A 23,791-nucleotide genomic window follows, 5' to 3' on the forward strand; every position below is an offset into this window, starting at 1 on the left:
AGTGAGGGTGGGATGTAAGCCCAGGGTGGTCCTGAGGTTGTGTCCCTACCATATATACCTTTATTTTAGAATATATGCAGAACATTGAGATGCACTGTCCTGAAAAAGTCCCATCAGGCATAAGCCTGCATCTACATTCCGTGAGTTGGTGGTGGTAATAGTTTTTGTTTTCTTGGGCCACCACCCCAGGGGTTAACCGTGTCTTTTTCCTCTGTCCCTGTGAGATGGCCAGGCAGCGAGCAGGGCCTACCCATGTGCGGGGAACAGGATAATGTCGAGTTTTAGCTCCAGTCCAGGCTAGTTGGCCAGGGACAGATGTATAAATGCCTTCTCTAGTGTCAGACCTTCTCTGTGGTTGTAGGGTATCCTTCCCTGGTTGAACCCTCTCTTTGGGAGTACTGAGGTTCACAGTGGCGACCTAGTCATATGAGTCCCAGTTGGATGTGCTGTGGATATCGTTCTGTATAAATAAAACACTGATTGGCCAGTGGCTAGGCAGGAAGTATAGGTGGGACTAACAGGAGAAAAGAAAGAACAGGAAGACAGAAGGAGTCACTGCCAGCCAACGCCAGGACGAGCAGAATGTGAAGATGCTGGTAAGCCACGAGCCACGTGGCAAGGTATAGATTTATGGAAATAGATTAAATTAAGCTATAAGAACAGTTAGCAAGAAGCCTGCCACAGCCATACAGTTTGTAAGCAATATAAGTCTCTGTGTTTACTTGGTTGGGTCTGAGTGGCTGTGGGACTGGCAGGTGACAAAGATTTGTCCTGACTGTGGGCAAGGCAGGAAAACTCTAGCTACGTGGATGTGGCTGCCACGTGCAGCGTCTTTCTTGAAAGCCTGGCACACAAATGAAGCATAGGATGCCAACCTGACTCTGTTATCTAGTCTTGTCAGTTTGTGGCTCTGTGAGCTTGGAGATGTGGGCACATGCCAAGGGCATTTGATTCTGCAGGAGGATGGCCTTTGGGCGGGTCAAGTTTCTTGGGCATCATGCTAGACTGACTCCGAGGGCCAGGGGGCTCCATATGATTGGCTGCATTCACTGGACCCAACTCCAGAGATTTCCAGATGATCAGGCTGGTGTCCCACCAAGCTTGGCCACTTAGATGGAGGATCTATCAAGAAGGCAGACAGTACAGGGATGTTGCGAAAGGACACTGACCCCAGATGGTGACAGCTGTGGCCCAAGATTAACACAGATCTTAGATGGTAGAGCCAGCCGCCCAGGAGCTTAGGGATTTATCCACAGTGACTTCTGGCTAGCCCAGACACACAGTCCGCCTCCTAAATCATTGTTCAGCAGCCCTGTGGTGGAGCTTCCCATGGACTCAACACTGCCAACCACCTGTGCCCCCCACCCCCCAGGAACACTCTGTAGGGTGTGGCGGTGGTGAGTCCTTAGGGTGTTGGTGATCAGTCCTGATAAAGGAAAAACAGCTCAGAGAGGGTGTGGCATAACCAGGAGAACCCAGAAGATGAATCAGAATCATCCCCTTATCTGTTTACTGAAGCATCCATGTAAAATCCTAGCTGACTTCAGCATGGTTTTCCATGACCCCAGACTCTAACATGCACACCATTGGGCCAGTCTTCTCCTCCTGTAGGGCCAGAAGTTCAATTCCTAATAATTTCCTTTGCATCCTGCTTTTCAACGCCAATCTTGTGTGAGGGATAGCCGAACTACCTCTGTGGGTGGTGACTGTCCTGTCCCATCCTCCCCCGCCTTCCCTGCAGGACCTCAGGAACTAGGGCTGGGAGGAAAGGACAGTTTCATGAAGGTGTGTGTGGGTGAGGTGGGGAGGGGCCAGAGGGAGCTCATCGGATAAGAGCTCTTGAAGAGGACCTAAGTTCAATCCCCAGCATCCACGAGGCAGCTCACAACTGTCTGGAACTCTAGTTCCAGGGGATCTGATGCCCTCTCCTGGCATCCTTGGGCACCAAGCATGCGCGTGATGCGCAGACATATACATGGGCAAAACACTCATACACATACATAATATAAAAAAATTTAATCAAACTTAAAGTGTGGCATCGGCTCCAGAGAAACAGGTTGAGCTGGGTGGGCCAGGGGCAGCGTTGCCTGAGAAGGGTCACTCAGGCCAACAGGGAATTAACACCTGGCCCAGTACCGGGCCCCACCATTTCTGACCAAAGCGCAGAGCTGGCAGCTGCAACACCAGGAGCCGTGTATGATGGGAACGTCCAGGTCCGTATCCAAGGCTCCCTCCAGCAGGAAACTGCTGGCGCTGCCAATCCAGCAGGCTTTTAGGCATGACAAGGGACCAGGTCACCTGGGAGAGACTGCAGGGTACCAGACGGAGCAGACTCTTGCCAGCTAAGGTCTTGCATTGGCGCTGGGCTTGCGGAACAGTGGGCTGGCACTGATAGCACCTAGTAAGCTGGGCTCCATACCTGCTGGTTTAACTGCTGAGTAGCCGGGCTGGAGAGATGGCTCGGAGGTTAAGAGCACTGACTGTTCTTCCAGAGGTCCTGAGTTCAATTCCCAGCACCCACATGGTGGCTCACAACCATCTGTAATGAGATCTGGTGCCTTCTTCTGGCCTGCAGGCTGAACACTCACTGTATACATAATAAATAAATAAAATCTTAAAAAAAGCAAAACAAATAGCCAAGGGTTGCTCTGCCTCTCGGGGAGGAGTTGATTGTGGTATGATGTAGGAAAGGAACAGCCGTCATTCACCAGGCCTTGTAAACTTGCATCCAAGCCTCGTGGCCTGTACACGGTCCTGGCCTGGAGCCGTTCTCTTGCTGATTGTGATTTATAGGGTAGGGTCCACTCAGGGGCCTCTCACATGGATCCCTGCCAGCCCCACCTCCCTGTCCCAGTTTTCCTGAAGATCTATATATTCACCAGCCCTGTTCTTTCTCCTCCTTGGCATGTAGATCCTGGCCAATGTCTTCCTCTACCTGTGCGCCATCATCGTGGGCATCATGTCCTACTACATGGCTGACCGCAAGCACCGGAAGGCCTTCCTGGAGGCCCGCCAGTCGCTGGAGGTGAAGATGAACCTGGAGGAGCAGAGTCAGCAGCAGGTGTGACTCGGGGCTTGGGGGGACCCCGCGGAGGCGGGGAGGGTTTTGGGCTTGGCGCTTGTGCTAAGAGATGGCGAGGAGCCTGCTGGGGCTGTGAGCTTGGACAGGGCAAGAGTTCATGCCGCCCATGCCACCTCCCGGCTCGTTCCTCCCCCTACCTCCTTCTCAGTCACTTAGGCAGAAGCAGCAGCAGCCCCGTCCCTGGGGCCCCTCCTGTTTATCTATCTCCATCTGGAGGAGGGCCTGCATGTCCCTGCTCTCTGTTTACTGGCCGAGCTCCAGCCTAATCCACCCGGAACGGTCCTCTCCGTTCCCATGTGACTCAGCCTTCTAAATGGGTTTCGGTCTGGATTCATCACAAACAGTTCTTCGAGGTCTCTAGAAATGACACCCCACCGATTTCCTGTAGGTTTACATCTCCCTTCCTCAAAGCTGAGGTTGGCTCTCCACCCTGGACAGCATGTCATTTTGTGCAGGTGGGGTGGGGTGGGGTTAGGTGTTGGGGGGCGTAGAAGCTTCTAGACTCTGCCACTGAGGCTGATGGCCCTTTGGCTTTAGGGATTACTAGGTGAGTGTCTGCTCTCAGCCTCCTCACATTCTCTAGACCAGCGGGTCGGGACCCCTTTGGGGTCGCATATCTGATATTTACATTGCCATTCATAACAGTAGCAAAATTGAGCTGGAGAGATGGCTCAGCAGTTAAGAGCACTGACTGCTCTTCCAGAGGACCCGGGTTCAATTCCCAGCTCCCACATGGCAGCTAAGAGCTGTCAGTTACTCCAAGATCTGACACCCTCATACAGACATTCATGAAGGCAAAATACCAATGCACATAAAATAAAAACAAATTAATTTTAAAAAAGTAGCAAAATTACAGTTATGAAGTAGCAACGGAAATAATTTTGTGGTTGGGGGTCACCACAACATGAGGAACTGTATTAAAGGGTCGCAGTATTAGGAAGGTTGAGAACCACTGCTCTAGAGAGTGATATTTGAAGGCACAGGTAGTCACTTAGCCAATGAGTCTTAATTTCCTCTCTCCTGTTTACCAGTGAGATCTAGAAGCTTCCAGGTTAGGCCCTGGAGTCATCTTTTTCAGAAAGCAGGGCTGATGGGGCAATTCCCCTTGCCTCTGGTGACAAAGGTCCATGATTTGTGGCCCGTGGTGTTCTTGGGGACCTGCTGCGGCCTGGCTGTATTTTATAGTTTCTCCTTCTGGCTTTATAAAGATGCTGTGTGTCTGGTCCCTTATGCCATGGTGGCCTTCCAGAGTTACCACTGAGCTCGCCTGGGAGTTCTTTCATCTCTCAGAGACCCACTGTCCTCGTAGTCAGAGCGTGGGTGCAGTGTTCGCCTTGCAGGATTTCCCGAGGGTCGAGTGAGAAGCACTTTGTTGAGAAGTGCTTTGTTACCTGTGAACTCGGGGCCGGCCATGGCACCTTTAGGTTCTTATTCCCAGGTCAGGGCAGGGTCAGCGCCGAGAGCCTGGGAACTAGCAGCAAGGGCCTTCTCGGTGGCCCAGAAATCTGGGACGTTGTAGAGCAGCCTGCTGGTCTGCTGTGCGTGAGCTGGCACTCCCCTACCTGTGCCAGCAAGGGGGACCTCAGCCCTTGCAAGTGAGGCAGACAGGAGGGGCAGGGGTCCTCCACATTCACTGAGCACACGGTATGTATCTGTGAGTGTCCCTTAAGTGGGATAAGTTTAGCCTGGCTGTATCCTGAATGGACATTAGCCTCTTTTTATCCATCTTTTATTTTACATTCTTGGGTGTCTTGTCTACCTGTATGTCTGTGTACCACGTGCATGCAGTGCCCACAGAGGCCAGAAGATGGCGTTGTGTTCCCTTGAACTGGAGTTACCGATGGTCATGAGCCCCCATGTGGGTGCTGGGAGGAACTTGGGTCCTCTGCAGGAGCAGCTGGTGCTCTTAACGGCAGAGCCACCTCTCCGGCTCCATTCCTGAGCTTCCTGAGGCCTCGGTTTCTCTCTATGCAAAGCCCTCCTTGAGAGGTTGTTTTAGAGGTGAACCCTGCAGAAGGGCTGAGGGCACTTTCAACAGGAAGGCCGGGATGCTGCCGCCTGTGGGGGTTCCAGTGAGATCGGCCGCTCTGCAGACAATGGGGTGGGGCCGCCATCTTCCTTCATATCGATGTCATCCGCATGCCGTGCAGTAACTGGAGAAGTTGTCCCCTCTCCCTGCCACCTGGCAGAGTCAGTGTGCGCTCTGCATAGTGCCTAGATGTTCAGAGGTCCCCAGGGGAGCTCTGTGCATTAGGAGGTGAGAAGAATCAACTTCTGTCCCAAAAGAACGGGTGTTCAGGATTTAAATTGGACTTTGTTTGGTTTTTGTTTTTGATAACTTTTGAAGAGGCCCCTCTGGAAACTTGTTCATTTTTGTCTTAGATTTTCCAGTTGTTGACACAATGCTATTTCTTTTGACTGCTTATTATCTGTGAGATTTATACTGATTTTTTTAAATTATTGATAATTTGTGCCTTCTTTTTCTTTTTCCCTTAACTCACCTTGCTGAGGTAATAGTCTCAGGTTTAGTCTGAGCAGTGAGCCACCTTATATTTTTTTATGCTCTTTGCACATTTCTTGTCTATAATTCATTAATTTATGCTTTTTAAAAACTTGATCTGCTGGGCAGTGGTGAGATACACCTTTAATCCCAGCACTTGGAAGGCAGAGGCAGGTGGATCTCTGTGAGTTTGAGGCTAGCCTGGGCTACAGAGTGAGTTCCAGGACAGCCAGGGCTACACAGAGAAACCCTATCTTGAAAAAATGAAACCAAACCAAAGCAAACCAAACAAACAAACAAAAAAAAAAAAAAAACAAAAAAAAAACAAACCCACACACCAACAAAAATCCTTTATAATTTTCTTCTTTTCCTTTGATTTACTTTATGTCCTTGTTGCCATCTAGGTATATAGCCTAGAAGAATGAGCTTTGATGTGTTTTGCTAAAGTGTACTTTTAATATGTTTGTTTGTTTTTTTGAGACACAGTCTCTATGTAGACCTGGATATTTTGGGATTTCACTATGTAGACCAGGCTGGCCTCAAACTCAGTGATCTGCCTGCCTCTGCCTCCTGAGTGCTGGAATTAAAGGTATCACATCAGGCTGTCAAATATGCGTTGAATGTGATAGGTTTTCCTGCTTTCACTTATCTTATGTTTTTTGTTTGTTTGTTTTTTGAGACAGAGTTTCTCTGTGTCACAGCTCTGGCTCTCCTGGAATTCAGTTTGTAGACCAGGCTGGCCTCGGATTCACAGAGATCCACCTGCCTCTGCCTCCTGAGCGCTGGGATTAAAGGCGTGCGCCCCCACCCCACCCCCAAACCCCGGCTTTATCCTATGTTTTAAAAAAGATTTATTTTATGTGTATATGAGTGCCTGGTGCCTGAGGAGCCAGAAGAGGGCGGGGCGTCAGCTCTCCTGGAACTAGAGTTCCAGGCAGTTGTGAGCAGCTGGAGCCAAACTTGGGTCTTGTGCAGCCTCCACACTGGTGCCAGGGATCCAAACACAGGTCCTCGTGTTCACACAGCCAGGACATCACTCAGAAGTCTCTGTTTTCTGGGTTTTTTAATTAACATTTTTTATTAGTTAATTTGTGTGTATGGGTGTTTTGCCTGCATGCATGTCTTGTGCCTGCCTGGTGTCCAGGGAGGCCACCAGAGCGTGTCATATCCCCTGAAAATAGAGTTACAGATGGTTGGTGAGTTGAGAACCTGGATTCTCTTACTTAGCCATTGAGCCATCTTTCTAGCCCTTTTCTTTTTGGGGGGGTGGGGTGGGGTTGAGACAGGGTTTCTCTGTGGAGCCCTGACTGTCCCGGATCTCGCTTTGTAGACCAGACTGGCTTTGAACTCACAGAGATCCGCCTGCTTCTGCCTCCTGAGTGCTGGGATTAAAGGTGTGCGCCACCTCCACCCTGAGTCTTTCCTTTTTTTAATACAGACCCTCACTGTGTAGCTCAGGCTACCTGCCTCTGCCCCCCCCCCAAACACTGGGATTATAGGGATGTGCTACCTATCTCTCCTGACTTCCCCCTGCCCCGACTCCAACTCCTCCTTCCCCCTATGCTTCAGACGGAGTATTTGTGCTGACCTCATGACTGTTTTCGGATCTTTGCTTCTCTGCTTTGCCAGAGAGTCTGCCAACCCTTGCACTCATTTAGAAGACATGATTTTGTAGCATGTCACCGAAAATGCCAGAAGCAGTGGTATTTATAATTCCTCTAAGGAATATTACTCCATGAGACATTAAGGTGCAAATTCTTTTGGTTTTCTAATTCTTAAAAGAATACTAGAAGAAGTGACGCAGACTCTTCAGTGTGAGCATCTGAGGAAGTAGATGGTGTGAACTTAGATGGCAGTGACCCAGTTCTGCAGCCTAGATTAGGTCCCCCAAAGCCACATAATTTATACAGTCAAACTTAAACATTTACAGATAAAAGCAGCTTTGCTGCGGCCCCTGAGACAAATTTCTCTTAATACATACATACAGCTTTCAGGATTCAATTTTGATGGTTCGAAGTATTACGTGTTTGGTTTTTGAGATAGAGTCTCTCATAGCCCAGGCTAGCCTTGAACTTGTGACGTAGCCAAGGATGACCTTGAACTTCTGGTCCTCCTGCCTTTGCCTCCCAAGCGGTGGTTTTATAGGCGTGCGCTGTCATACTCTTTTGGTACTGGTCTTTCTTGAAGACATTTTTCACTGTATTACTCTCCCTTAACATTAGCTAAGTCCCTGGCAGTCCCCAGAAACCTCACCCCGTCGTTGACTTCATCTGGGATCCGGCTGGGAATTTGTTAAGTGCTCATGTCTTTTTGCTCGGGTCCTGGTATCTTTGCTTCCCCCCACCTCTAAATTTTTCATGAAGATATTTTGTGTAAGAGCTGGACTTTTAGTGAATTTTGTGTGTGTGTATGTGTGTGTGTGTGTGTGTGTGTGTGTGTGTGTGTGTGTGTGTTGGAGAAAAACCTCAAGTATTGTCTGTCGTCATCATGCCCTCTCCCCATACTTTTTAAAAACAGGGTCTCTTACTGGCCCAGAGCTGGAAATTTGGCCAGGCCGGGCTAGGCCAGGCTAGGCCAGTTGGTCAGGAAGCCTCAGGGATCTGCCTGTCTCAGCCTCCTCATGTTGGGCTTACAAGCATGTCCCACCATGTGTGGCTTTTTCCTGTGGGCTTTGTGGGTAGAACTCAGGCCATCATGCTGGCAAGGTGAGCCATCTTTTCAGCCCCACCCCACTTCTGGTCATTTTTAAGGGTGCACGTCAGTGGCACCGAGTCCATTTACGTTGTTGCGAATTGTATCCCCCCAAACAGAAAGGAGCTCAGCCCGTCAACACTGACTCCTCATCCTCGCCCCCCTCCCAGCCTCTGGCGGCGACTCTGAAGCTGCCTAGTGTAGGTATCGCAGAAGTAGAATCACGGAGTAACTGTCTCCTTGCATTTGGCTTGTTTCATGAATTAGCGTAAAGTCTTCAAGGAGCAGCTTTGTGTAGCGTGTGCAGAACTTCCTTCTTTCCCGGGCAGCATGATGCTGCCGTAGACCACAGTTAAACCTTCAAGACCTGCCCTGTGATGGGGGCACACGCTTTAATCTTAGCAGAGGCAGAGGCAGGCAGATCTCTGTGAGTTCAAGCCAGCCAGGGCTACAGAGTGAGTTCCAGGAAAGTTGCAAAGCTACACAGAGAAACCCTGTCTCAAAAAATAAATAAATAAATAAATCATCAGGACCTTCACTGGCATACTGTTGAGCATCCTCTGGCTTTTCCTTCTGTCTGCGGTGAATAATGTCACCATGAGCACTGGGGTCCGAGTGTCCATTCCAGTCTTTGCTTCACGCCTTTTGGATACCCACCTGGAAGTGGAATTGCCAGGTACCACTGTGTTTAGCTTTTGGAGGCACCAGCCTTGTGCCTTTCTAATGTTGATAAATATTGCCACATTGACTCATATGCAGGCTCAAACAATTTATCTCCTCTTAGTGATGAACGAGAGTGTACTTAGGCACTTATGCCCTTGTTTATCTGGAAAATACCTCTCTGCCCGTGGAACCCTGATGCCCTAGGGACTGTCCTTGCTCGTGAGGTCAGCAGACCCAGGTCCTTGCACGCTCCATCCCCATGCCACCTCCTCCTGCGACTGACAGCAGAGTCTGTGTCGCAGGGGACCAGCCCCACCCCTGTCCCTGTGTTGGTGACGTCAGATCTGTATCCAGTATTGCGCCAGCTTTCTCGGGCACAGCAGGGTCTGGCACTCCCCTATGTGACATTGGGGATGTGCTTTGATGTCTTTGTTTAGCCTTCTGAAAAACTGGGCTTAAATATATATATCATTGTCATGGATTGTTTGGGAAGTACGCACAGGCAGAAGGGAGAATTGAGCTTCCAAACGATGAAGTCCTTTGGTGCCTTCGCCACTAGGACATGGCTTCAGCCCCTGGGGACACACTGGCCGAAGGGAGGCTGAGGAGGAAGGTGGCAGCTGGCTGAGAGAACACCCTTCTCTCCTCTGTTCCAGTCAGGACAGAGGTCATTCCCTCCCTGGACCTCAGGGCCAACTGGACACAGGAGCCTCAGCCTGTGGGGACGCACAGGTCTCCGTGTGCTCTCCTCTGTCAAAGCCGGTGCGGATGGGAACGAGAGGACAGACGGGGACCCTTGGGACAGAGGGCTGCAGAAGCCCCCGTGGGAGCAGACAGAGGGTGGTCTGGACGTCTGTCCCCCTTTCAGGTGCCACTCGAAGTCCCTGCCACGCTCAACGGTCTGTGCAGTCCTCGGGTAAATGCTCCAGCATTTTCAGTACCAGTGCTGAAGCCAGGCGAGGCTCTTCCCAGAATGCAGCGCTCAGGCCCGGTGCCTCCTCGCTTTATGGCGTCAGCGCACATTAAGTGTTTTCTGAACTGCTTTTGAGGCAGACGATGTGCCCTGCTGCTGAAGTTGCTCGGCCCCTCAGCCGCTCTCCTCTTGCCCTCATCTTCATCCTCTGACACCACCACGGGGACCCTGCCCAGGCTTCTCTAGTTCCCGTGACCCTTGGCTTCTGTCTTCATGGAGGTGACTGGCTTCTTACTTGGGATAAAGATGGGACTGAGAGTTCCGGCTCCCAGAAAGGGGTGAGGTAGCCCAGTCCTTTCCCGCACAGACCTTCCCTCCCACATTTTCTCAAGGGAGGCATGGCTTAGGTGACAGATGGGTGGAGACCGAAGGTATGCTCAAGAGGGTCAGGAACGAAAGGGTTTGGCCCCACCATCCCCTGCCTCCTTGCAGAGCACAAGTGTGTCTAGCCGACACCAAAGCCTTATTGGTGTGTCTGAGCACGATCCTGACATGAAAAGGAGTCACGACCCACAGGTTGAGAACTGCTGGTCTAGCATCCTTGTCCTCCAGGACACAGGCGGTCCAGTAGAGCTACCTGAGTGAGCTTGGGTCCTCATCCAGCCTCCCCACAGCTCCATGGGCATGTTAGTGTGGAGCCCCATTGCTTGTTGTGAGTCCTGTGTGACCTTGCTTTGGGGATTAGTTTGGGACCTTGAGAGTTGCTAAGCACACCAAATGGTACCTGGCAATGGCAGGCACCCAGAACATCATACCTGTTGCCAGGTACAAACTTCAGAATTGCAAGGTGTCTGAGTCACCCCCCCCCTCCAGAAGCACTTCCCAGGCAGGGAGATGATGTGAAGGAAGAGTGAGGGGGATGGAGAGGTGACAGGGGAAGTGGCCAACACAGGCTTGCACTCCCTCAGGCCACACCCTCCATCAGTGAGGAAGCTGTAGCCAGGCCCCAATGAGGGATGCTCAGTGTACAGGGCTCTTAAGAGAGTCATCCACTGTCTAGGTGTGTGTCCTGGTGTAGGTGAAGTTTCTCTGTGTCCCAGCAATCACTCCCAAATAACCACACAGAGACTTATTATTAATCATAAATGCTCGGCCGCTAGCTTAGGCTTGTCTACAGCTAGCTCTTACAACTTACATTAACCCATTTCTGTTCAACTATGTGCTGCCCAGAGGCTCATTTGCCTCATCTATGAACTTCCACGTTGCTTCTTCCAAGTCTGGCTCATGACCCCTCAGACTCCGCCTTTCTTCTTCCCAGCATTCTCTCTGCCCCCAAAATCCTGCCTAGCTATCAGCCAGTCAGCATTTTATTACCAATGAGAGCAACACATTTTCACAGTGTACAGGAGGATTACTCCACAGCACCCGGGGAAGCATGGCTTAGGGGACACTACATCTGTGGTGAACTATATTCAGGTGAATAGGTGCTTGTAACCTGCTTCCTCTCCTGCCTCTGCCTGGGTCATGGCCCTCCCTTTGAGGTGTGCTGTTACCTGTGGGGAAAAGCCCCCCGTTGGCCATGTGAGTGGGTTTCTCTCCTGGAGCTGTGAACGGCACTGTTTTATAAGCTCAGTGTCTGAATGTCACCTTGTGCTCTGACCTCTGACCTCTGCTCAGACCTGCTTTACTGCTTGTCCCAAGTCCTTTGGCTGTGAGTCACTTTGACCTTGAGTCCAGGTCTCTTGGAGGGCCATGGGGGAGGGGAGAATCAGGTTTCTAGTGCCCATCCCCGAAGCTGTCCTGGCAACAGTGGGGGGTGGGTGATGGACCTGCTTCCTTGGGAAGCTACTCACTGGGGAAAGAAGAGGTTGGTGCCAGCAGAGAGCAGGGCACCTCCCCTCTCCACAGGGGCGTGGCCTCTTCCTCTAGGTGTCCCCAGTATGGAAAGTGGGTGCGTCACCCGATAGGACCACAGACACCCCCTCCCCCAGCATTAATCTGAAAATGCCCTTCCCTTCCAGCTTCTAAACAGAAACACTCTTGAGTACATCTAATATCCTTAGTGTTTGTTTTCGCTTTGAAAGACATTTAATGTGAGCAAAGCCAGAAGGAGCCTTCCCTATGTGGTGAGGTAAAATATCCGGCTCCCTGTTGCTTCCAGTTCCCGCCGTTTGGACGTTGCAGAACGAACGTTCTTCACGCCAGTGTTGTGGAACTTAGCAAGTCACGTCCCTACTCCAGGCGTTTCGGGCGAGGGGGACCTCTGGGGACGGGGTAGGGACTCTGCTGGGTTGTGAGGTCTCCAAGCAGCAGTGGTGAGGTCAGCAGAGCTGAGCCCCCCTCCCCCAACCCAAGACCTCCCAGCCTCCCCCGCCCCCGCCCTCCAGACTACTGAGTACCTTCCGAGCTTCTGCTGATTCTGCAGGTCTCCAGCCTTCTCCACCGCCGCTGGTAGCATAGTCTTCCTCAGCCGCTGGGCATCTGTGGCCTGCGGCCAGGGAGGGGAGCATCCCCCTCTCTGGCTGAGGGAATGAAGCCCTGGCTAGAAGTACAGGTGGTTTATTAAATGCCTACTTACTATTGAAGAAATGTCCCCATCCTCTACCGCAATCTGGGCTTTTAACTGCCTTGCAGCGTCTCTGTACATTGTTTTTGTTTCTGAGACAGTCTCACTCTGCCGGCCAGCCTGGCCTTGAACTCATGGCCAAGGCCTTCCTCCCTCAGCCTTCCAAGTCTTGGGATCACAGGTGTGAAGGAGCCACTGTGCTGGGCTGCAGAGTGAGACTTCCATTCCCATTCTAAAGGAACCACTTGTCACTTGGCCTTGAGTCTGTCACGTGGGAACAGAGAAGGGGATGGTGATGTCTGTAAGAGAGGCCGGAGAAAGGCTAAGAGCACGTGCTGCTATTGCAGACCTGAGTTCATGTTCTCAGTACCCGTGTCAGGTGGCCCACAACTGCCTATAACTCCAGATCCAGGGGATCCAAGGCCCTCTTCTGGTCTCTGAAGGCTCCTGTATGCACATACCCACACACAGACCAACACACACACACACACACACACACACACACACACACACACACACACACTCACACACACACACACACTTAAAAGTAAAAATTAAATTTATCTTAAAAACAGAAGTCAGTAAGGGTACATTCAGATGACAAGCATTCAGGGCCGCCTTCCATGAAGAGATGGTCCTGAGCATAATAGATTCTGTGGGGGTGGCTGGCAGAAAAGACATGGGTATATGTAATAGAGCAGGGGAAGGAACTGACCGAGAACCATGGGGAGAGGGAGGCTGGCATTCAATATCTGGGGCCAGGAAACACTTTCTCAAGGTCGACTGGAGTGGAGCCCCGAAGGGCGGTGAGCAGTGAGCCCTGGAGGGGAGGCAGCCTGGGAAAGAACTGGAGGTGTGTCCACGGGGCATGAGGGACACAATACTGTGAAGAGAGGAAGGGGAAGAGAGGCAGAGTCGTCCTGTGAGCCTCAGAGTTTTATGCATGCTAGGCAAGCACTCTGCCAACTGTCCATGTCCCCTACCCCAGTTACTCAGTTTTATTGCTCATTGTCCATGGGCTCAGTACCTGCACATGGCTGGTGGCTACCACACTGGCTGAATACGCCAATTCACAGCACTTCTGTGACTCAGCGAGTTCTGTTAGAGATGTTCTAGAGGGTGACAGATTGCCCCTTGGGCCATGTCTCCTACTTGATATGGCTCATTAACTCATCAAGCCTCTGAGGAATACCTGCTCTGTGCCAGATTGGCTCGGTGAGGACGCCAGGTGCCACACACGTGGCCATCTTTGGACCCAACGGGCTGTCTCCTGAGACTGCAGTCATCTTGGCCTGTCCAGCTTCCTTGTCCCTAGAGACTGTCAGGGGCTCATGCTAGTGACCACAAGTCCTGCATGGTCAACCATGAAGAAAGTAACACATTCCTGCCCGGAGGTACCAGTCCTCCCTGGGTATGATGCTCACCTTCCTGCATGCCCAAGGATGGCCAGTGACGAGTCACTGAATGGCTGAGTTTGGGACCGCGTCATTTGGAGTGAACAATGGCCGGCAGTTTCCAGATTTTCCACCATGGGCCTTGGACCTCCTCTTGGGAGGAGCTGTGCTCTGACCTCACTTCCTGCCTTCCACAGCCTCCTCTGCCCAGAGGGCCAGGTCAGAATGGGTTCATGGAGGATCAGTGTCCTCCTAGCTTCTGAACAGCCCAGAAGCTCTAAGAATTTGGGTATTTGGGTGGGTTGGAGACAGGACCAGGATATGTTTGCTAAGTAGTTGCAGGCTTGCTTATAGTGAAATGTATGTGGGTAGGCCGGTATAAAAGTCCAGAGCACGTAGGTGGGATACATGGGTATAAGTGTGGTCATACCCATCCTTCAGACAAGTAGACTTCACCCATCTCACAGAGACACTGTATACTCAACATACAGTACCACACGTGTACACACACACACACACACACACACACACACACACACACACACGCACACACGCACACACGCACACACGCACACACACACCACCTTTGCTCTCTTTTCTTATTCGGTCTCTCTTCTCTTGCAAGGCTGTTGTAGGTACCCAGCCTCTCACCAGCAGAGTTCATTTATCCAAATCCCTCCTGGCTCTCTTGCTGTAATTAACTCCTGAATGCCTCATCAGAGTGTCAACTCTAACAACTCCCCGCCCCCCGGGACAATGCTGGCCTCCTTCCCCCATCTCAGTCCTGAGCCAGCACACTGACACACTGATGAGGAGGAGGATCTGACTGGTTCCTTTGGAGCCTGCTGGAGGTCGTCCTGACAGACAGACATCCCCTCGGAGTAGCCTGGCACCTGCTTACGGAAATAATCCTGGCCGGTGTCAGGAGGTGAGGACTCTGCCTTTTCACCCAGGGCCCTTCAACGCCTCCTCCACCCTTGACATCCCTCTACTCTCCAGTGTGTTTCCTCACTGCCCAGGCCGAGCCTGGGAGGGCACCTCTCCTGCAAATCTGAGAGGTTTTACTGCTCTGCCCCGAAGGCCTACCAGACTTCCAAGTCTTTCTCTCTGCACACTTTGGTCTTTCCCCTAGATAGGGCCAGGCCCTTGACCCCCCCCCCCCCGCCCCCACATGACCCTCAGGGCAGAGCTGAGGAGAAACTTTAAAACAAATGACCTGTTGTCTTGTCAGTGCCGAGCACAGGTCTCAGCGCCCCAGGCCTCAGCACCCCAGGCCTCACTCACAGGGGCTGCTTAGTCCCCGTCCCTTGGGGCTAGCCTCCCACCTCCAGCTTGACACCAGACTTCAGGACTGAGAGTTCACCCCCTGCCGGGCCAGCCCATTTTTTTACTCTGTGACAAAAACATCCTTCCCCTCTCAGAGAGCATCTGTTTCTTTATCAACCCCAAAGCAACTCACTTCTCCAGACAGCACCTTTGCTCTGACTTGAAGAGGGGGTGCTCTGTGATCCCCATCCTGCAAAGCCCCCTCCCTTCCTGACTGAATCGCAGCCCCTGAGCCCCAGCTCAAGCTCCTTCCACTCCTGTTCACTTCCTGCTGGAAACTTGGCATGCCGACTCTTTCCTCCCGCTGTAGAAGGCGTGTGGGCTAAGGGCAGTGAGGGCGAGCTGAGGAGCAGGCCCAGACCCAAGGTGCATGTTTTGGTGGCCACTCCATGCTGGAAAGTCATTCCAAATCTGCCAGCATGGCGGACGTCAGACATTTCCCCTCCAAGATCAGTGGGCTGCCTCTCTCCTTTTTCGCTCCTCCACAATTGGTTTGGGGGTCCAAATGGACCTTCTGATGTTGATGCTGTCTGAATGGCACTCCGTCCCTTTCACCAGGCCACGCTGGACCTGTAAAATCTGTGTCAACCACAGTCCTGGTGACATAGCTAAGCCTTTTGTGACTCGTGGGAAGTTTTCCTTTGGAAGGTTTTATACTTTGAACAATGGAAAGAGCCTAAGAGGACTCCCAGGGTAGAGATGGAAGGCTAAGAGGAGGTGCCTGCCCGAGGCGAGAGGCCATGGCAGCCTAACCCCTCGTCAGGGAACTCTGACCTCTTGAATCATCTGCGTGTGTGTGTGTGTGTGTGTGTGTGTGTGTGTGTGTGTGTGTGTGTGTGTCTGTGTGTGTCTGTGTGTGTGTATCTGTCTGTCTGTCACACACACACACATACACACACACACACACACACACACACACACACACACACACACACACACACATTCTCTTGTGTGGAGTCCAGAGGTTATACCTCAGGTGTTATCCTTAGGAAGGGAATGCTGTCCATCTCTTTCGATGCAGGGTCCCTTATTAGCTGACACCTCCCGAGTAGGCCGCCAGGGACCTCTGCCATGCTGGGCCTACAAGTGTGTGCCGCCTTATGTAGCTGCGGGGTCTGAACTCAGCACTTTATGGAACCATCTCCCCAGCCCAAGCAAGATTATTTTTGTTTTTAAAATGCATCCTCTCTTCAGCAAAGATGCCCTAGTCAGTACTCTTTTCTCCTCAGCCTCCAGAAGACACAGCTTCTCTGGTTCACACCATCAGATTAAAAAGTAGCTTCAGGGAGCTGGAGAGACGGCTCAGCGGTTAAGAGCGCACTGGCTGCTCTTCTAGGGGACCTGGGTTCAATTCCCAGCACCCACATGGCAGCTCACCACTGCCTGTAACTCCAGTTCCAGGGGACCTGACACCTCCAATACAGCCAAAACACAAATGCACGTGAAATAAATAAATTATTAAAGAAGTAACATTTCCTCAGTCCTGTCCTCCAGAGAAATTCTCTGCTGGCCAACTAAAGTTGAAATACCACATGCCACATCGGGACACGGAAGTATGAGAAAGCCATCCCGGGAAGTATGGCTGCTCGGTGCCCACAGGTGCCTCTAGAGGAGAGACAGAAGGGACCCAGAGTCTGAAGTTGTTCATAAAAATTGATGTAATGACGAGGATTATTATTCAGTTCTATATTCCATTATTCAATTGATATGTGTTTGCTGCATAGATCCAGTTCATGAATCGTGGTATAAGATCAGTGTCTGTCAATGGTGATGTTCAGTGGTTGTGACTCATAGCATTAGAATTCAAAATACCCAGTTTAATGAAATGAGGGGATCATTTTTATGGAGTCTTGAAGATCATATTAAGAAACCATTTTGAAAATGAAGAGATTCGTGGAAACAAAGGAATAACTAACAGTGAATTGTTGCAGAGCCCCACCCCCCAGTTCCTGACAATCACAGTTCACAATTACAGAGACTCTGTGTCATGGTTTTTCTCAACTCGATACAAACCTGGTCATACCGGAGAAGAGGGATCTCTTATATTTTTGGTTGTGAGCCTAGCCTTTAACGGCTGAGCCATCTCTCCAGCCCAAGAGAAGAGGGATCTCAATTGAGGAATTGCTTTCAACATTGGTTTTTGTGCATGTCCATGTTTTTTTGTTTTGTTTTCTCTTTATTCCTTTCTCCTCCTCCTCCTCTTTTTTTTTTTTTTTTTAGACCAGTCTCTTCTCTATATAGCCTTGGCTGTTCTGGAACTAACTATGCAGATCAAGCTGGTCTCAAACTCACAGAGATCTGCCTGCCTCTGTCCCTGAGTTCTGGGTTCAAAGGTGTACCGTACCACGCCCAGCTGTGGGGTATGCAGGGCATTCTTGAATGCTGATTGACAAGAGAGGGCCCAGCCCACTCTGGGTGGTGCCATCCTGGGCAGATGGGCCCTGGCTGGCTGTATAAGACCCATGGCTGAGCAGGCCAGGGGCAGCAAGCCTTTTGAGGCTGAGATCTCCACATATACACCAGTAAATTAATGGCCCTCATTTTCAGCCACAGCCCTTTTCTTACCTTTAAGATTGGTATTCATAGGATGGTCAGTGGTGGCGCACGCCTTTGATCTTAGCACTCGGGAGGCAGAAGCAGGTGAGTTCGAGGCCAGCCTGGTCTACAGAGTTCCAGGACAGCCAGAGCTACACATAGAAACCCTGTCTCCAAAAACCAGAAACAAAAGATGGTTATTTATTTATGGCCTTCTGCCTTCGGACCTTCTGTATCATACTTCAACATTGTTATAGAAATACATACTACAAAAGGAAAAGGAAGAAAAGAAAGGACAAACATCCCCAACCATCCCATCCCAGAAGAAACCAGCTGCCTCCACTGAGAAGGGACTTCTGAGACTCTTGTGTTTTGGTCTCCAGAGCCACCGTCGTCGTCTTGTGTCCCTGCCGCCATAGTCCCGCTGACCGCTGAGGGTCCAGACCCAGCTAGGAGGAGGCAGTGTTTAAAGTGTGTGTGTGTGTGTGTGTGTGTGTGTGTGTGTGTGTGTGTGTGGAGTCACGATGTGATCAGGGACATACAGCTCTTCCCAGGGCTGGGTCGGACTCCGGCGTCCATGGGAATCTAAGGGGGCTTTTGCTGTGTCCCCAGAGCTGGGAGGTGGCCGGAGAAGGACAGATGGTTTAAGTGAGTGGACTGAGGCAGCTGGGGTTGTAGCACCAGGCTAGCGTGATTAACTCGGTGCTGGGTTCTGTGTACCCGCTTGCGCAGTGGACAGGCTGTCAGGACCCGGGACCGTCTTCACTTGGCCGCCTGTGAGCATATATGTCAGGGCGAGGTGGGGGAGGGGGTCAGGAGAGTCCTGGGCGATGTGACTTGAATAGGAGTCTTCTGTTCATGTCCCACCTGCGCAAGAGAGCTCCTGCAGCCTGGCTGGGGGACCTGAAGGTGTTCCTCTGACGGGTAGGCTGTCTGGGGGAACTCAGTGTGTAACTCCGTGGCCACCCCGGAAGCCTACGGGAAGACCAGGGCACACCTTGTTGAGTGAGGTCTCCCTGGGGCACACTCTGCAGACTTAGGATGCACTGAGCACTTCCTGGGGGCCAGGCATTGTCCTAAGTGCTTTGCGCTAATGAGCCACTTAGTCCCGGTTCACCACCTAGGAAACAGGGCTCCGGGGAGTTTTGGCGACATGGTGACATGTCTGATAGCGCATTGGGAATATGGAGGCATGTTCTTCGCCCTGCCTGCTCCCACCCCTGCAGATTTTGGTTTACGAAAGCAATGTACACATATATCCCACTTGGGGTAGACAGGGACCTTGAGATGACCCGTCCAAAGTCCCAGCCCCCCCCCCCCCCAACTGCTGCCTACCACCCACCAACTTCACAATTCTGCTTCTGCCACTCAGGACTCTAGCGACTTTCTCAGGGCTGCCCCTAGTGGCTACCAGGACCCTGGCTCTGCTTTTGGAGCCAGTCCTGGATCTCACTCTGTAGACCAGGCTGGCCTTGAACTCACAGAGATCCACCTGCCTCTGCCTCCCCAGTGCTGGGATTAAAGGCGTGCGCCGCCACCCCCTCCCCACCCCACCCCACCTGCACGCGCTTCTCTTGTTTTCTAGGTGTGGAACAGGTCCTGGGACACGTCCCCAGGTCCTACCAGGCGCCACCCTCCCTCATCATCTTTGCATCAGACTTCCTCTGACTCCGCCCCACCGGCAGGAGGTTGGGGCTGCCCGGTGCCAGGGTCACCTGAGTCTTACTTGCTGGCTGGGCCGAGGGGCCCTGGGGGACTCTGCCGCTCCACGGGCTCTGGGGGAGCTTAGGGCAGGGCGCCGCACTGGGGTTATTTTGGCTTCTCATTCCTGCACAGTAATGATGCTGTCACGGGGTTCTCAACACTGGGAACGGCTGCCGTGGAAATGGAAAACACTGTGAACCCGCCGTGAGCGCTTGAGGCTGGAGCCAGGCACGGGCCATCCTGGAACTAGGTGGCGCACGGGACGTGGGCTGAGCCTTTGAGCAGCTGAGCTCCTGGTGTCCTCCTGGCCCCGTCCCCAGGATCTGCTCTGTCACTGGGGTCCTGCGGCTCTGTCACAGCTTCGCCCTTTTCTGTGGTCCCCACTGCTCCCGGGCCGGCCTGGCCCTCCTCCTCCTCCTCCTCCTCCTCCTCCTCCTCCTCCTCCTCCTCCTCCTCCTCGGCCCCTCTCCATCCTCCATGGTTCTCTTGCCCTTGACCTCCACAGCCTCCATCCTGGCGTGTGGCTCTTCCCCACCATCCGACATCAGGCACTGCCATCCCCTCTTCCCTCGGGGATGACGACGGGACAGCGTGGTTGGTTGGTTTGCATTCCTCTGACCACCCCCTCCCCCGCCCCATTCTGTCTACTGTGTCCTCCTCCTCCTCCTCTTTTCCTTCTTTTCGGACCCATGTCTCGCCACACCGATTCCCTGGCCGTGATTTCCAGAGCTTCTGGTGTGGCCCCTGGGCCTCTCCTCAGCTCCGCCTGCAGAGCGCTCCCTCGTGGAGGCCTTGCGGGGCTCCTCAGCCCCACACCACGTGTACGGCCATGCTCCTGACTTTCCCCTGACATCTGGTTTTCCTCTATGGTTCTGTGTGCTGAGCGCTGGCGCCATCCCCTCAGAAGTCCAAGCCGCAGATCTTTTTTTTTTTTTTTTCCCTTTCTGGAAAGAGAGTGCAAATATTTCTAGCTTTGCCAGGCATATGGTCTTTGTCACAACTACTCAACTCTTGTTGGAGTGTGAAAACAGTCAGGAACAATGTGTAAACAAGTGAGCCTGGCTGGGTGCCAATAAAACTTTATGAAAGCAGACAGCAAACACATTTGGCCCGCAGGCCAGTGTGCTGACTCTTGTCTCCACCTAGTACTTGAGCAGCAGTACTGATTCTACTGCTACTTAAGTACCCCCTGGGGTCCTTGAGCCCTGGAGGACTCCCCCTGTGGGCCTGCTTTGGATTTGTGGCTCTCTCTCAGGAAGGCCTTGGTTTACCCGACGTAGTTCTATCTCGGTTCTGGGAAGGCCCCTCGGTACCCCTGCCTCACTTGGTGGGTTTTGACCCCTTCCTCACGGGGTACTCTGCTCCCTGCTTCAGGGGGCTCCGCTGTCTCCATTCTCAAGCTGGTGGGCCGTACGTGTCACACTGCATTGTGGTGGACATTCTGACCTGTGTCCTCAGGAGACCCCAGGCTCAGGTAGAATTCTCGCCGGCTCTGGGATCATCGGTATCCGATGGGGCGTAGGTCTTCGGTCAGGTTGGTGATCGTTTTGTGACTGTGCCGCCGGTGACATGGAGAGGACTCAGCTGGGCGGGATTGGGGCAGTGGCGGACGCAGGAATGGTCCCCGTTCTTATGGAAAGAGGAACACGATGAGCTAGAGTTCCCCTGCACCGTTTCCTGTGATCATCCTCTCAGTGATCTGCAGGGCCGTCATGATGCTCAGCCTCGTCAGGGCCAGAAACTGCCCAGCCTGGCCTTTGGCTGCCGCCGAATGGGCGTCGGGGCCTCTGGGCAGGGCTGTGTAGTTCCTAGCTGACATCCTCCTCCCCAGCATCGGGGTTCTTCCCTTCCAACCCCGTGCCTCTCCTGACAGGAGAACCTCATGCTTTCCATCCTGCCGAAGCACGTGGCCGACGAGATGCTGAAGGACATGAAGAAGGGCGAGAGCCAGAAGGACCAGCAGCAGTTCAACACCATGTACATGTACCGTCATGAGAACGTCAGGTAGGGTGGCGTGGAGGCCCCCCGACGGCAGGATGGGCCAGGGAGCCGCACCGCCTCGCGGGCTCGACGGAGGTCAATGAGGTCCGGTTTTCCCAAGGACTAGCGGCAAGGCCGCCCCACAGTGTGCGTCTTGGCTCCCCTAAACTCAGCCCCATGGGAGGGGCCCTACCAGTGGACAGCGGAGGGGAAGATGGGTGTTGGCCCACTTGCTCTAACCTGTCACTGAGTAAACGTCACCCAGAAAAGGGGCTCCTGGGAGGTCGGTCACCTACCCACCCAGGACCAGCTCTGAGGCTAGAACCAGGACCTCTGATTCTAGAAAGATCTGCAGCCAGGGCCACGAGGGAGGTGTGGTGGTGGTGGTCACCAGGCCGGGCCCCAGGAGGGGGCCTTGCAGAGGCTAAGCTTTGGTGTCCAAGCCGTGCCAGGGTCTTGAGCGGGCAGGAGTGGGTGGTGGAGTCACTGTCGGGAGCCTTACCACCTTCCCCCCCCGCCCCCCCTTTTTTGCAGCATCCTGTTTGCAGATATTGTAGGCTTTACCCAGCTGTCCTCCGCCTGCAGCGCCCAGGAGCTCGTGAAGCTTCTCAACGAGCTCTTTGCCCGCTTCGACAAGCTGGCGGCCGTAAGTACCCACCGTGGCCCCTCCCCATCACCGTGGTCTTCAACCTTCAGCCCTGCCCGCGGCCCCTAGCCCGCCCTTACCTGGCCATCCTCCACCCGCTGGGCCTTTCCTCCATGGGAGCCCAGGCCCTGCTCTGTCCTTTCAGAAATACCACCAGCTGAGGATCAAGATCCTGGGGGACTGTTACTACTGCATCTGCGGCCTGCCTGACTACCGGGAGGACCATGCTGTGTGCTCCATCCTCATGGGGCTCGCCATGGTGGAGGCCATCTCGTAAGTGGGTGCCTCTGGGCGGGTGGGTGGGTGGGCCGGGTGGCCAGACGTCCGGCACCATGGAGGATCTACTTGAGATATGGAAGAAGGCTGAGTCCTGGTCCTGCTGCTTTCCAGCTGTGGCTTCCCTTCTTCAGAGCGGAGGGAAACAGCCAGACTGCACAGCCTCTGAGACATGTTTCTTCAGCCTTTGCTTCTGGCTTTTTTTTTTTTTTTTTCTGCTGGGAGCTGGAGTTGGGAAATTCATCATGGTGCCTCCCCCAGTGCTGGAGGAGAACCTTCTCTGGTGCGCGTCTCCCATCTTTTTGCTTCCATTTTATCTTTATGACCCCCCCACCTACCCCCAGACAGATGAGCGCAGAGTTTGTCCTCCATGTTGCAATTAAGGGACTTCTGAGGTCACATGCTATGGGCTGTGGGAACCTAGCCTCTGCTCCAGCCCAGGCTCTGCTTCCACCTGTGGGCTTGGGAGCCGGTGCCCGCTCTTCCCTCTCATTCCTGTACCTTGTCGCTGCCCCACATGGTCCTGGAGAGGCCTGGAAGGGCAGCCCTCAGGTAGACTTAGACGTGTGGTGGCTGGGGGCATCCACCAAGCACATGGTAAGAAAGGATGCATCAGGCGGCTTCTCCCCTCAGGGTCGGAGCCTGGGACAGCCACGCATGCTGTCTCTGGGCAGCTGTGAATTCTTACCGTGTCCCAGGTGGGAGCTCCTCTGTGTCCCCTGCCTTCCTCAACGGTCAGTAGACTAAGATTAGAAAGTTCAGCCTCGGGCTGGAGAGATGGCTCAGAGGTTAAGAGCACCGACTGCTCTTCCAGAGGTCCTGAGTTCAACTCCCAGCAACCACAGGGTGGCTCACAACTATCTGTAATGAGATCTGGTGCCCTCTTCTGTATACATAATAAATAAATAAATAAATAAATAAATAAATAAATAAATAAATAAATAAATAGAAAGTTCAGCCTCCCTAGACAACCCCAATCCAGCAAGGAAATACAAAGTGAGGACATGGTTCCTCCAAGGATGGTTAAGGAGAAGGTTTGTATTGTAGACATGAGGGAGAGAACAGCCAGAGGCATCTGGAAGAGTCCAGGGTCCAGGGCAGGGGGAGAAAGTAGTGTGTGGTACATGGCCAGCAGACTGGACTTAGCTGTAGGTTGGGGGGAGATGGGGGGGAGGGAGGGAAGGAGGGAGGGAGGGAGGGAGGAAGGGAGAGAGAGAGAGAGAGAGAGAGAGAGAGAGAGAGAGAGAGAGAGAACACAAAAGAGAAGGGCCAAGAGAGCTCATGGTCAAAACGCCTGGGTCTATAGGAATGAGAAACTGGGGGAGGGAAGCCCGTGAGCTGGAGGAGTTTCAGATGCCAGCACGGACTCTGTAACAGACATTCTCAGGGCTGAGAGAACACACAAGCCAGCATGTGCTTTGGTATGTTAATACGCACCACAGTTAGCCATTTGTCTGGAGTTTTTTTTTTTGGACCTGCCAACAAATATCTGAATCTTGTGTTTGTTGTTCCTGG

The 23,791-nt window shown here is 52.7% G+C and overlaps 1 protein-coding gene across 8 annotated transcripts in view; it reads left to right on the plus strand.

The window, feature by feature from the left end:
* Adcy3 (adenylate cyclase 3) overlaps window positions 1-23,791 on the plus strand; it is a 76,424-nt gene that overhangs the window by 34,801 nt on the left and 17,832 nt on the right. For all 8 annotated transcript variants that reach the window (XM_028875221.2, XM_028875229.2, XM_037198115.1 and 5 more), the window contains exons 3-6: window positions 2,912-3,061; window positions 21,248-21,378; window positions 21,889-22,000; window positions 22,146-22,273. In XM_028875221.2, the coding sequence (XP_028731054.1) occupies window positions 2,912-3,061; window positions 21,248-21,378; window positions 21,889-22,000; window positions 22,146-22,273 (521 nt within the window). The remainder of the gene's footprint in view (window positions 1-2,911; window positions 3,062-21,247; window positions 21,379-21,888; window positions 22,001-22,145; window positions 22,274-23,791) is intronic.

This window comes from Peromyscus leucopus, chromosome 22, assembly GCF_004664715.2.
Source record: "Peromyscus leucopus breed LL Stock chromosome 22, UCI_PerLeu_2.1, whole genome shotgun sequence".
Lineage (NCBI taxonomy): Eukaryota > Metazoa > Chordata > Mammalia > Rodentia > Cricetidae > Peromyscus > Peromyscus leucopus.